Raw genomic sequence first — 14648 nt, forward strand, 5'->3', positions numbered from 1 at the left:
ATGGGACTATGTGAAACTAAAAAGCTTCTGCAGATGAAAGAAACTATGTATCTGATTAGGGGGTAATATCCAAAATATATAAAGAACTCATACAACTCAATAGCAAAAATCTAAACAATCCAATTAAGAAAATGGACAGAGGCTCTGAAGAGACATTTTCCCAAAAAAGATAAATAGGTCAAAATCACTAATCATAGGGAAATGAAAATCAAAACCATAGTTATCATCGTGTACGTGTAGAATGGCAATTAATCAAAAAGACAATAACAAGAGTTAGCAAGGATGTGGAGGAAAAGGGAACCCTTGTGCACTGTTGATGGGAATGTAAACTGCTGCAGCCACGATGGAAAACATACGGCAGTTCCTCAGAACATTACACAAAAAGAAGGAAATCCTACCCTTTGTACAACATGAATGGACCTTGAGGGCATTATGCTAAATGAAAGAAGTCAGAGAAAGACAAATACTGTATGATCTCACTTATATAAGGAATCTAAAATAAAACAATACTGAGCTCACACACACAGAGAATAGATTAGTGGTTGTCAGAGTGAGGTTGAGGGATGGATAAAATAGGTGAGGGGTCAAAAGGTACAAACTTCTAGTTATAAAATAAGTAATAGGGATGTAATGCACAGCATGGTGATTATAGTTAACAACACTCTATGGTATACTGAAAGTTGCTAAGAGACCTTAAAAGTTCTTATCACAAGAAAAACAAATTTTATAAGTATCTATAATTTCACAATATATACAAATAATGTTACATGCTTGAAATGAATATTATAGCTATAATATCTTAATTTAAAAAAAGGAAAAATAAAGAATAATAGGTCATGACCAAGCTGAGTTTGTTTCTGGAACACAGGAAATTTCAATATTAGTAAATCTATTAATATTGTCTATTATATTAATAAATCAAATATAAAAACCAGGCAGTTGCTTCTATTTTTGTTGAGGATGCGGTTGATAAAATGCAACCCATTCTTGATAAAAACACTTATTAGAACAGGAATCAATGGATATTTCCTCAACATAAATTTTTTAGTCCAAAGCCATTATCTTAACAGGGAAACAGAGAAGGTTGGCCAAACAAAGTGAGAAAAAGAAGCTAATATTTAACATCATATTAGATATATCAACCAAAGCAATTAGACAAGAAAAAGCAATGTGAGGTATAATGATTAGAGGAAAAACCATTTTTGTTTGCAGATAAGATGTATGTAATCCTAGGGGAAAAAATTCAAGAGAACCAACTGAAATATTACTATAAATAATAGGGGGATTCAGTATGATCATAAAGATTCATAAGCTGAAAACAATAATCTATCACAAGCAAATACCAGTAAGATACACTGTAAGAGAAAATCCCATTTATAATAATAACAAAGAGATGAAATACCTAGGGACAAGCTTAAAAAAGATATGGGTAAGACCTATATGATTAAAATGTTATGATTCTTGACAAACATAAAACTGAAACTGAACATAAAGATACAACATGTTCTTAGGTGCAAAGAACAGTTTTCACAAACACGTCAATACTCCCTAACTTAAGTAATAAATTTAATGTAATCTTCCCTCCATCCTCTTCTCTACCCCCCACCAAAAAAGAAAAACCGAAAAATTTCTGGAACTAGATGATTCTAAAGCTTATATGGAAAAATACACAAGAATACCAGGAAAACAACAACAAAATAGTAATGAGGGGAGATGAGACCTACTCAGTAATAAAACATGCTATAAATCTTCTAATTAAAAAAGTATATAATAGGCACATGTATAGACAGAGATAAATGGAACAGGATAAAAAATGTGCCAAGTGAGACAGAAATAATGCAGGAATTTAGTGTATGATAAAGGTGGCAACACAAATCTCTGAAATAAAGACCATCAACTTTTTTCCAGTATTGGACAATAATCCTCTAGAAAAAATGAGCAAAGGATAAAAATAAGCAGTTGAAAAACAGAATTACAAATGTCCCTGAAACATATGACCAGATTCTCAACTCCATTCATGTTACAGGTTGAACTGTGTTTCTCCAAAATTCATATGTTGGAACCCTAACCTTCAGGACTTCAGAATGTGACCTTATTTGGAGATAGTCTTTACAGAAGTAATACGGTTAAAATGACATCATCAGGGTAGACCCTAATCCAACATGACTAGTGTCCTTGTAGGATGAGGAAATCTGCACAGAGACGTATACAGAGAGAAGACAATGTGAAAAGACGCAGCGAGAAAGTGGCTACCTACAAGTCAAGAGAAGGCCTGGGACAGATCCTCCCTCACTGCCCTCAGGAAGGAACCAACTCTAAAGACACTTTGATCTTGGACTTCAAGCTTCTAGAACAGTGAGACAAAAAATTTCTTCCGTTTGAGTCAGCTACTTTGTGGTACTGTGTTAGAGCACTCCCAGAAAACTAATACAGCTTATAATAAGAGAAATGCAAAAGTTATAAAACAAGGCCTACTATAGCCTTAAAAATGATTGCCTCTTTGTGTTTGAGTAAAAAAGGTCTTCCAATTTTATTCTTTCTATATATAGTACTTCCATGTTGTTTTCATGTTTATAACAGACTTACATTTGTAATTCAAAATTAAGTAAAAAATCTAAAAATCTTTTGTAAAACTTATTTTTACACATTCATAGGTATGTATACAAACATGCCATTTTTATTTAAGATGGGGCCAATTACAAATATTACTATATTTTTAACTTAAAATATGCTATCCACAAAATACATTTATCTCAATTCTCTTGAAAGACTACAATATTTCTTTGTATGTATTGACATTTATATAATCAATCTTCTATTAATGGATCAATTATTTCTATCTCATTATTAAAAACAATGGCATAACATGTATACATATTTCTCTTACTTATTTATTTATTTATTTATTTGAAAGAGAGTGCGTGCACGCACATGAGTAGAGGAGGGGCAGAGAGAGAGGGAGAGAGAGAATCCCAAGCAGGCTCCACACCGTCAGCACACAGCCCAATGCGGGGCTCAAACTCGCAAACTGTGAGATCATGACCTGAGCTGAAATCAGGAGTCAGATGCTTAACCGACTAAGCCACCCAGATGCCCCTCACTTCTCTTTTTAAATGTAAACCTGACACACATATTTTAGTTTTTATACACATTGTAAAATTTCCTTAATTTATATAGCTGCTGTATGTATGAGCATATGAGTGCTCACTTGTCAGTAACCTCACTAACTCTGGCTATTATTAATCTTTTAACTCTTTCCAATTTGGGAAGAGAAACATTTCATCCGTATGTTCTGTGCATTAAAAAATTTTGTGTAAAATTTCCTTTCTGTCTTCCTTTCCCCACCCCTTTCTCCCGTTTTCTGCCTTCTTCAACTCCCTTTTAAAACAGTTGTATCACACCACTTACAGAATCTTCTTCTGAATTGAAATGGTGTCTTCAAATTATTTAAGTTATTAATTAAAAATAGGGGCACCTGGGTGGCTCAGTCGGTTAAGCATCTGACTCTTGATTTCAGCTCAGGTCATGATCTCACAGTGTGTGAGATGGGGTCCCACACTGGGCTTGGGATTCTCTCTCTCTCGGCCCCTCCCCTATGCCCTTTCTCTCTCAAAATAAATAAACAGTAGAAAAATAAATTCATTAACAAAACATGGATGTGTTTTAAATACTCAACCTCTCAGAAAATAACTGCATTGGTTTTGTTAAAGAATACAAAAAGATGAAACACAATTTCATGCTTATGTGAGAAAGTTTATATATAATATTTTTTTATTTATTTTGAGAAAGAGTGCAAGGGTGCACACGCATGTGCTTGCGCAAGTGAATGAGTGGGGGAAGGGCAGAGAGTGAGAGTGGGAGAGAGAGAGAGAGAGAGAGAGAGAGAGAGAGAGAGAGAGAGAGAGAGAGAGAGAGAAAGAATATCCCAAGCAGGCTCCACACTGCCAGCACTGAGACTGATGCAGGGCTTCAACCCACAAACTGTGAGATCATGACCTGAAATCAAGAGTCAGACACTCAACCAACTGAGCCACCCAAGGCACCCTTATGTATAACATTTGTATGTTTATATTTAACATTTCAGCTTCTAAAAAAAATAAAGCTGAGGGAAATAATATTATTCTGAACCACTGGGAAGAATTACTGTTGAGGATTAATACAACCTGTTTGAAAGTCTCTAACACTGGAGCTCAGTGCTATTTTTAAAAAAGAGTAAAGAAAAATTGAGAGAACTAGGCACTAATGAGGAAAGAGAATTAGGAGGCAATCAAGAAGTTTACAGCAGCTTTAACAGAATATTCAACACTTACTTGTTGAAGGTTTATGTAGAGTGATGAAATGCCTAGGTAACCACATTTTAATCTTAGAAATGGAAGCAAATCTAGTCCAAGTCACCCTCCAGCCCTGAGGAGGCTACTAGAACCAGGAACACATGGGAAATCCATATTCCGCATGGGATTAATTCAGGAGATAGGAGGTAATATTTCTAGGTTCCATATAAGACTTTCACTAAACTTTAGGGTTTGGATTTTCATATTTGGGACATTTGGTGTAATCCTAAAGACAAGCATGTTTTCTACTTTTATTTTCTACCTCTTGTGTCAGAAGGCTAATGCTTTGGCACCCATTTATGTGGTGATATGAACTGAAGTTACATCCATGGAGGAATAGATTCTCTATCCATGTTTTAAATTTGTGAGTTTAAGTCCACATAAAATGAAGTTCTTAATAATGTCACAAATCTTCTGAAAGAAATTCTGACCTGATCATTTACTAACTTCACCAAGAAATGAGTTTGTAATCTATTTTAATTTCACTTCAGGCAACACATGATTCAGACACCACCATAGAATATTGACTTACTTGCATTTTTCTTCTTGTTTTCTAGGTGTTCTAACAGTTGTCGTATCTCAGTGTCATACTCCACCCATTCTGGGACAATCCTGGCAGCAGCTTTTAGCTTAGGTTCTTTTGTTTTGGGATTATTGCACTAAAAGTTTAAATAAAGTTTGGTTAATGAAAAATGACTTTCCTTGTATGTTAATTATGCTTCATTTAAGGAAGGAAGGGTGGGAGGGAGGGAGGGAGGGATAGAGGATGAACAGATCATTGTCCAGGAAAAAAGGAAATACTTGAGAACATTACTATGTCACTACAGCATACAAAATGAATTTTATAAAAAGCAGAGCCCTAAGTACTAAATATTTAAATCACTAACAAATAAAAGTACTTAGTTTAATAGGGAAAGGATCAAGCGAAATGACAAATGATAGTTTATGTAAGCAGTAAGTATTTAATGCAAATACCTCAATCAGAAATTTAAACAAAAATTGTTTAAAAACATTCTTATGGTTAACAAGGAGTCTGTCAAACACTTCTCCAAAATGTTTTGGCAAAAGATCTAATTACATGATTATTTTGTAAAAGAACATAGCAGACTATATTAATAAGTATTCTCTTATCTTTCTTTGGACTAAAATCTGGTTTATATACTTGTGTTTTCCACAGACAAATATTGTTAGCCTTTAGAAATTCCTCGAGTTTGTTTAGCAAAAGCATTCCCTCCCCTTTATATGCTTCTGTTCTAATTAGCAACTGTGGCGATATTAAAAATCAGTTAACTGGAACTCATGTGTCAAAATACTGATAGGGTGAAATTCACAGGAGTTTATAAATCTCATGTCTAAACATATTAACTAGTCTACCTGACAGATACAGTGGAATAACGATGGGTACAGATCCTCAGTCCTCATGGTTCCAACTCTTTGCTTACTGGTAGTAAGACCCATACATTTCAATTAACTGTGTGTGTGTGGCGGTGGGGGGGGGGTGCTGGGTGGGGGGAAGATCTTAGCTTCATCACAAGGGAGGAAGCTGAAATAAGATAATCTCTATGCTTCCACTGATATCTGACCGATGTAAACGACTCAGCGAGCAGTTGGTCCTATTATGGGGTTTCTTGGGAAATTAAGAGGTCAAAAGGCAAAGTGAACAGGAAAAGGATCTGATTCTGGATGTATGTGACGGTACAGCTGACAAGATGCTAATATGCTGGATGTGAGGTGTGAGGAGAGAGGTCAAAGATGACCCCAGAGTGTGGGGCTTGAGCGACATGAAGAATGGAGATGCCATCGACCAAGACATGAAGGACTATGGGAGGAGGACAAATGTCACAAAGTTCCAGAAGCATCCCATTTGCTCTTTACAAGACATTAATAGACAACACATCTTGAGCTCACTTTCATGTGACGTCTTGTAGTTGCCGCAACTTGCTTTCTCCCTAATTCCTTATGGGAGAGCTACTGGTTATGTACGAGCCATGAGCCTATTGTCTTTTTTGTTTTTTTATGTTTATTTATTTTTGGGAGAGAGGGAGAGACAGAGCGTGAGCAGGGGAGGGGCAGAGAGAGAGGGAGACACAGAATCCGAAGCAGGTTCCAGGCTCCCAGCTGTCAGCACAGAGCCCGATGCGGGGCTCAAACTCACAAACTGTGAGATCATGACCTGAGCCGAAGTCGGACGCTCAACCAACTGAGCCACCCAGGCGCCCCGAGCCTGTTGTCTTAATCCCTTCCTCATCAAATATTTTCACTTCATTCCATTGTGGATTTTTTCCTATAGTAATATATTCCTGAAGTAAGCGGGAAAAGGAGATTTTCTCTGCAGAAATTAACCTTACAGGCATTATGTTCTATAAAGTAAAGATAATGGAACTATTTCCATTTTAATCCTGTCAGAAACTGTTAAAATACTGTGTTTCCCTTAGTTTTCTGTCTTACAATTCCCCCCCCCCCCCCAATCTATATTGGTGGTGCTTACATGGGTTATCATGCCCCCCAGGGGAGCTTTGGCAAGGTCTGGACACATTTTTGGGTATCATGACTGGGGGGTGGTGGGGCACTACTGCCATCTAGTGGGTAAAGCCAGAGATGCTGCTAAACGTGCTCCAGGGCCCAGGACAGCCCCCCACAATTATGAATTATATGGTCTTAAATGTCAATAATGCCCAGGTTGACTGAAACAGAGCCAAGATGGTACCATGATATTCAAAAATGCTCTCATCCTCACCTTTGATGCCATTAATCATGCTTTTTCCTCTTCATTAGGCCATTTCCTTGGGGTTTGTCTGCATTCCCTTAACTTTTTTCCCCAAGAAGTTGGCCCAAATTAGCATGTTCTCTCATTTTTAAGTGTTTTTGTGGGAGGGATGGCTATCTGTCCACGAAAATTTATGCCATCTTTTTTCTATGTAGACCTATCACTAAGTAGCAGCTGCCCATCTGGGAATGACATTTCTTAGCTCCCCTTACATCTAAATGTGGCCCCACAACCAATCCACCAAGGGGCCGCAGCTTTTAGGAGTCAGGAAGCATTCCTCATACTCTTTTTCTCCCCTCCAGATCAACACTACCCAACAGAAATATGATGGAATTTTAAATTTTCTAGTAGCCACATATAAAAGTATAAATGGAACAGGTGAAATAAACATATAAACATATCAAAAACACCATCAGTCAATATGTAATAAATATAAATATTATTTATATTTTTATATTCTTTTTATTGTGCTGAGTCTTCAAAATCTAGTGTGTATTTTATACTTTACAGCACATCTCAATTCAGATCAGCAATATTTAAAAACAATTTTTTCTTTCTAACGTTTATTTATTTTTGAGACAGAGAGAGACAGAGCATGAATGGGAGGAGGGTCAGAGAGAGAGGGAGACACAGAATCCGAAACAGGCTCCAGGCTCCGAACTGTCAGCACAGAGCCCAACGCGGGGCTTGAACTCATGAACCACGAGATCATGACCTGAGCCGAAGTCAGACACTTAACCGACCGAGCCACCCAGGCGCCCCAGATCAGCAATATTTTTAAGTGCTCAATGGCCACATGTGGCAAGTGGCTGCCATACTGGACAGATCAGCTTCTGATGGCTACAGATGATGACAGCACCTCAGAGGATGAAGGAGCCACAAGATGGATGGAGGCTGGTCCCATGATGGACAGGGAAGCTACTCACTGACAACACCCACTTAGATCTGGACTTAGGTGAGTGTGACACCACTGAAATCTGGGGTTTGTTATAGTTAACTCATGTTAACCTAAGTGTTGGAGATCCCAAGGAGACCTTATGTCACTAATGTATGAGTCACAACCTTATAGGTCACAGCACAACCTTAACATCTTATGAGTTATGTTCAGTAAGGTTCTTGGTCTCTCTTTAGAAAATTCCCTTGCTTTCTTCTTAACAATGCCACCTCGTTTCTGCTACTTTCTATCACCTTTGACTGCAATCTGACAAGTTGGCGTGCTACCACTTTCCTATACGTTTCTACACGTACCTAGAAAAATGTCCCTAGATTTTATTGTCCTGTCTTATGTTCAAAACTGCATGAATGCTAATATTTGGATAGTTTATTTTTTAACGGAAGATCTTATAAATAATTATTTTAAACTCAAATTAGCACATAAAAACAATACGGTCAGAAAAAGAATGACAATATAACTATTAAAGACACTATAGTACTGGAATGTAAGTTCAAGATAGCTAGACAATACATTAGCTTGAAATATTTCATGTCTAGGAGAAATAGAGCATAAACTGCTTAAAACTAAAAGTTAAAAATTTTTCTCAAAAGGAAGGAAAAAAACCCAGACATGTATAGGATAATTCAAGTAGACACATTTGGGAAAAATATTGGCAAGAGAACCAAACTGATTGTGTATTAAGATGATAGTTAATCCAGGAACATTTCAGCAGCTCATGGTCTTTCTCTCAGATGCCGCTGTGCATTAAAGAGGAACCCAGCAAGCCTGAGATCGCTATCCTCGGAAAGGCCTGCTTGCAAGGAGGGGCCTCGGCTGGCATCTGGGAACTTGGGTTTCAGGAGTGTTCCCACCATTCCTGATAAGAATGGCTCACCATGCCTAACCTGTGCCAACCACATAGTTTATGCCAAACACGTGCTTTCCTTCTGGATGTTGCGAATTATAAGCTTTTAAAGTGTCAAGTGCCTGGTATGTGACAGGCGGGGCGTGCTTATGGGACCAGCCCTCAATAAGAATCCTGGCTACTGGGTTCCTAATCAGCTTCCCTGGTAGACAACACTTCACATGTGCTGTGAAATTCCTTATAGCTTCAGGGATTAAGCTTGCCCTGTGAGGCTGCATGGGGAGAGGGCTCTTGGAAGCTGGCATCTGGTTTTCTCTGGACTTTGCCCCATACATCCTTTCCCTTTTGCCCTGTACCCACTGGAATAAAGCATAGCCATGAGTATGATGATATTCTGAATCCTGTGAGTCCTCTTGTGATTCAGCAAACTTGGGGGTGACCTTGGGGGCCCCCAGAGACAGCCCTGTACTTGGCCAACCTAAGTAAATAGAGCAAATAGACTAAGCAGCAGTGTGCCACATGTGTGCCATTCCATTTGTAAAAGAGAAGATACTTCTATTCGAACATTTTCACATCTGCTTATACACAAATGACAACACACACGCACTCACCAGATCGATTGTTTTGGCTCTCTGTTTGGATTCATCGTCACACCAGGTTTCACACCACAGCCAGTCTTGAGGAAGAGACTTAATGGCCACTTGGTAAATCATATTATTGGGAAGATCCTATAGAAGAAAAATGATTTAAACACAGAGTATAGAAATTAGAGTCAGAGGGAATGAGGTTGATGAGGTCAGTTAAATTAAAAACGGGTCTGAAGAATCATATGCAGATCTAAAATATCTATTTGAAAAAAATTGTAACGTTTATTTATTTTTGAGAGAGAGAGTGTGCGCGCGCACGAGGAGGAGGGGAAGAGAGAGAGAGAGAGAGCGAGGGAGAGAGGGAGAAAGGGAGAGAGGGAGACACAGAGTCTGAAGCAGGCTCCAGGCTCTGAGCTGTCAGCACAGAGCCTGACATGGGGCTCGAACCCACACCGTGAGATCATGACTGGAGCCAAAGTCAGATGCTGAACCAACTGAGCCACCCAGGTGCCCTTAAAATATCTGTTTTTAAGCTAGTAAACATTTAATCTGACTCAACCATCTTGTGTCATGATGAACCCATGCCCTAGAACTATGCCCACAGCTGCCCTGGACTTCACCCCTCGTGTCAGGAATGGAGCGGGAAGCCCAGAAACCCACCGCTCTTCACTGCCCCAAGCGGATAGCCTCAATGCCTCTGCCTGGCCTGAAACAAGGCGACCGATCACCCACACCGTGCCTGCTCTTGCTGTTTATGGCTGCCATCGCTGTGCTCTCCAGATTTGGAGGTGACCTTTCGTGTCCCTGTTAGGAAACAATGCTCCAGGAGAATTCTCACATTTCTGCATGCTCGGGGCTTTCTAAGTAAAGACTGCTGGTGCCTGCGTTAAAGGAAGTTTAAATGGCAAATGAGCCTCACAGGTGACAAAGCCCTGAATCATGCCCACAATCATGTGAGTGACCGACCCAGTCAAGTCTTCAGATTAGATGGCAACCCCTGGGTCCACAAAGACTTCAGCGTTGTGAGAGACTGCAGCAGAATGCCCAGCAATGTCAGACCCAGATTCCTGACCCACAGTTACTGTAAGTGGCTAGGTTTTCAGGTAAGTCATTAGGTAGCAACAGATAATGAATACAAGATTGTTGTGGGATTTGGATTTGACAGACAAAGCTGCTACTAGTCATGCACAAGTATTTGTGTAGACATATGCTTTCATTTCCCTTCAAAGAGAATAACTGGTCACATGGCAGGTTTAAGTTTAAATTTTAAGGAAACCCCAAACTGTCTTCCAAAATGGAAAGGGAGGGAGAGGCTGAAAATATAAGGTTTTAAAGTTTACAAGCAGGGAATTGGGGCAGTCGGGATCCATGCACTGCAAATGAGTCTAAGAGCGTTCTACTTACCTGATCTAGGTTTGACAGACTGTTTGGATCTTGACTGAGAGCTTGGTACTGGCCCCGGAGCCTGTCACCGGCCGCAATTCTCCTGAACTGCTTGAGATCCACTACATACAAGGCACTGCAAAGGTGAACAGTCCTTGGTGGCTCATGTTGCTCACGTATTTTTACTTTCCCCCAGTGACTACTGACAGTAATGGGATTGACTTCAGATATCCCTGGGTCTAATAACAAGTCCTTTCCTAAATTTTCTCCCAATTCTAAAACTGTTTCCAAGGGTTTGAAGTTTGTTATGATACTGTTAGGATCCATATCCTCTTAGAGTCACCACAGGTTTTTCCAAGATACCATAGAACTCATGGCTCTACAAAACAACATGTCTGAAGACAGCATGTTCATTTTGTTACATGACAGGCCAGTTTAAGTCTTCTGTTGTGGTCAGGAGCCTCTCCCCTGAGTTCCATTACTTGGTCGAACTCCTGGCTCAGTTACGCACTAACAGTGTAAGCCTGGGCAAGTTACATGAGTGCTTCATCCCTCTGAAACATCTGTTACATGGGGATGATAACAGTATCTCAAAAGGTTGTCACAGAAATTTTATGAGTTGATACAGGTAAAGTCTTGGGGCGCCTGGGTGGCTCAGTTGGTTAAGCGTCTGACTCTTGATATCAACTCTGGTCACGATCTCACAGTTTGTGGGATTGAGCCCCGCGCTGGGCTCTGCACTGACGGCACAGAGCTTGCTTAGGATTCTCTCTCTCCCTCTTCCACTTGCCCCTCCCTACTTGTGCTGTTCCTCTCTCCCAAAACAAACAAACAAACAAATAGATATTAAAAAGAGATGAATCTATGTTTAAAAAATATATACACGTAAAGTCTTGTAAGAGTGATTAGCACATAGCAAACACCGATTGGTTGTCATAATTGTCTGATTTCTAAGAAAACAGAGTATTGAGATCCAGTGAGTTATTTGGTTACTAAAAAGTAAGAGTATGGATTTTCTTACCTGATATGGTATTTCCTTCTTAAAAGATGTGATGCCCAGTATCCCTTTTTCCAGAAACGATACCCATCCATTTCAGTGCGGCTATCACAAAATGGGGTATACCCGTAGGGCGCGCCATCCAGATCATAATCTCGGAGTTCTTTTAGGTCATGTCTTACAATCTAAATAATTAAAACAGTTTCTCTGATGAAGCCTATACAATAATATAACATTATGCTATTATAATAAGCCTTTTTAACGTGAATCTCAAATTGTCACCTGACTGTAGAAACAGAACTGTGTTTTCCTCACAGCTCTTTCTTTTGTAAAAATTGTTTTTCAACGTTCATTATTTTGAGAGACAGACAGAGTGTGAGGGGGGAGAGGCAGAGAACAAGGGAGACACAGAATCTGAAGCAGGCTCCAGGTCTGAGCTGTCAGCACAGAGTCCCAACACAGGGCTCGAACTCACGAACCATGAGATCATGACCCGAGCTGAAGTTGGACGCTTAACTGACTGAGCCACCCAGGCTCCCTGCTCACAGCTCTTTCAAGCAGTAGGGAGTTTATGAAGTTCCCTTTTCTCTTGTTCGTACAGATGAAGAGAAACCTAAAATGCATATGCCTAGTCTATAGGACAGTGGTCTTATTAATAAGAATAGTCTGTCATGTCATCTTAATCCAGATTTCTTAAACAATATGCATTTTGGGAAGAAATTAAATATTTCACAAGTTCATCGCTCTTAGTTTATCAAGGTATGGATTAATAATTCAAAATCATTTTTATGATAAATCTCCAGTATTTTATATTGGCCAATATTAGTCTGAATGATGAAGAAAAACCTCTTAATTATCCTCAATGGCTTTAATGAAATAACATTAGCGTGTTCCAGTTTTTAATAGACTCTAGCCTGCTGGAAAATGCCACGGTGTAAGCTGGAGGAAGGTAGGAGAAATATGTTTTATGTTAGACAATATGTTTTGAAATGCTTAGCTCATTATCCACATTTTCCTGTTTTCTTCATTTTTAAGGATAATGATTCATATTTGTCAACTTGGAAACTAACACAAAAACAACAACAGAGTTAACAATACAAGTAAACTCTAATAGAGGATTTGAAAATACACTTTTGTCCTAAATATAAATACTAACTTGTGTACTTAATTTATATAACATTATTATTTACTGTTCTTCTTAAAGATTCTGTGTATTTTGCAAATATTTTTCCCATTAGTGATTACAAAGGCATGCAATGCAAGGAGGGAAGGGGAAAAGTCATAATTTTTGGATATGTAAGTTTTGAAAGCTAGGTACCAGAATGGGTTTTTGGGGGATAAATTTGGGACATTTTTCCCCCTTAAGTGTAAGGATGATGAGGTTTTGGCTATTGGCTAAAGGCCCAAGAATGCTGTGGGAGGTACAAGCAAGAGAGCAGAGCTGTCTGTAATCGCCAACTTTTTCAGCAAGAAGCATAGCTCCTTTCAAGCAAACAGCTCATACATTCATAGGAACTCACACAACTACTTTTATCATGACTAATTTCAGTACTTATTTTTAATTACCAAAATCAAAAAAACTACCACTTCAGAGAGAAAACTGCAATGTCCAAATAATAAATGGTACTTCTTGTGATACACTTGATTTTCCCCTGGAATTCTGTTTTTTTTTTAAAGATACTTTCCTTACATATCACATTCACGTCTTACACATTTATGCAGCAGGGCAACAAAGACAATAATGAGCACCAGCAACATGAATTGAGTCCCTGTACTCAGAAGTGCAAACATAGTTTAAGTATTACTGAAAGCAACAGTTAATCTTATTACCTGGTCAGCATCAACAAAAATGATTTTGTCCACCGCTAGGGGAAAAAGGACATCGAGGAAAAGAATTTTGTAACCCCAAATAATCCTCTGTTTTTCCGTCTGCTGGTGAAGCCAGCGGGGCCACTGATACTGCACTAGCTCGTACTGGAACCCATATTCCTCAGCCATGTGAGGAATCACCTCCTAAAAATGCGCACACACACACACGAATCAAAGAATATGTTCATATGTTTAGAGAACAATTTAACATTGGAAAGAGTTTACCATAAATTATTACAAACTAATTGGTAAAAAAGTGTAAACTACTTCTACAACTTATACCTGTTAATGAGGAATAGGAAAATGCTGACAAATATCAAAATATAAGTATACAGAAAACTATATGATCTAATGACATTAAAAAATAGGTACACCATATTAACTAGCAAGCTTATCAACTAAGATCAATGTTCCCCTAGTTTTTATCACTACTGTTTGACTTGAGAAAGCCTGACTATAAAGGAAAAGCATTTGGATCTTGGAACATCGACACAGCAAACAGTTTATGTTTATGTCAACATACTGGCTGGTCAGACAGCTACAACATGAAGAGGGGTGCAAAAAACCACAAAATGAGTTGTAAATTGATGAATTAGGTTCTCCACATGAGTTTCATGTCTGAGATTTATGACTACCTAAATCAAGGATTAAAAACACAGGGTAGTCATTGTGGGTGTGAATGTCTGATATTTGATTCAGGGTCTTAGAGACTTAAAGTATCTTATTCTGTTTAAACCAGAGCAGTTGGGGCGCCTGGGTGGCGCAGTCGGTTAAGCGTCCGACTTCAGCCAGGTCACGATCTCGCGGTCTGTGAGTTCGAGCCCCGCGTCAGGGTCTGGGCTGATGGCTCAGAGCCTGGAGCCTGTTTCCGATTCTGTGGCTCCCTCTCTCTCTGCCCCTCCCCCGTTCATGCTC

At 39.0% G+C, this 14648-nt stretch overlaps 1 protein-coding gene across 2 annotated transcripts in view; it reads right to left on the reverse strand.

Moving 5' to 3' along the window:
- The window catches only part of UGGT2 (UDP-glucose glycoprotein glucosyltransferase 2), a 186989-nt gene that overhangs the window by 3254 nt on the left and 169087 nt on the right, over positions 1–14648 (reverse strand). For both annotated transcript variants that reach the window (XM_027065110.2, XM_053217215.1), the window contains 5 exons: positions 13695–13877; positions 11889–12049; positions 10889–11003; positions 9509–9625; positions 4864–4990 (listed from right to left, as the gene is read on the reverse strand). In XM_027065110.2, coding sequence (XP_026920911.2) covers positions 4864–4990; positions 9509–9625; positions 10889–11003; positions 11889–12049; positions 13695–13877 — 703 coding nt within the window. The remainder of the gene's footprint in view (positions 1–4863; positions 4991–9508; positions 9626–10888; positions 11004–11888; positions 12050–13694; positions 13878–14648) is intronic.

This window comes from Acinonyx jubatus, chromosome A1 (genome assembly GCF_027475565.1).
Source record: "Acinonyx jubatus isolate Ajub_Pintada_27869175 chromosome A1, VMU_Ajub_asm_v1.0, whole genome shotgun sequence".
NCBI classification, from domain to species: Eukaryota; Metazoa; Chordata; class Mammalia; order Carnivora; family Felidae; genus Acinonyx; species Acinonyx jubatus.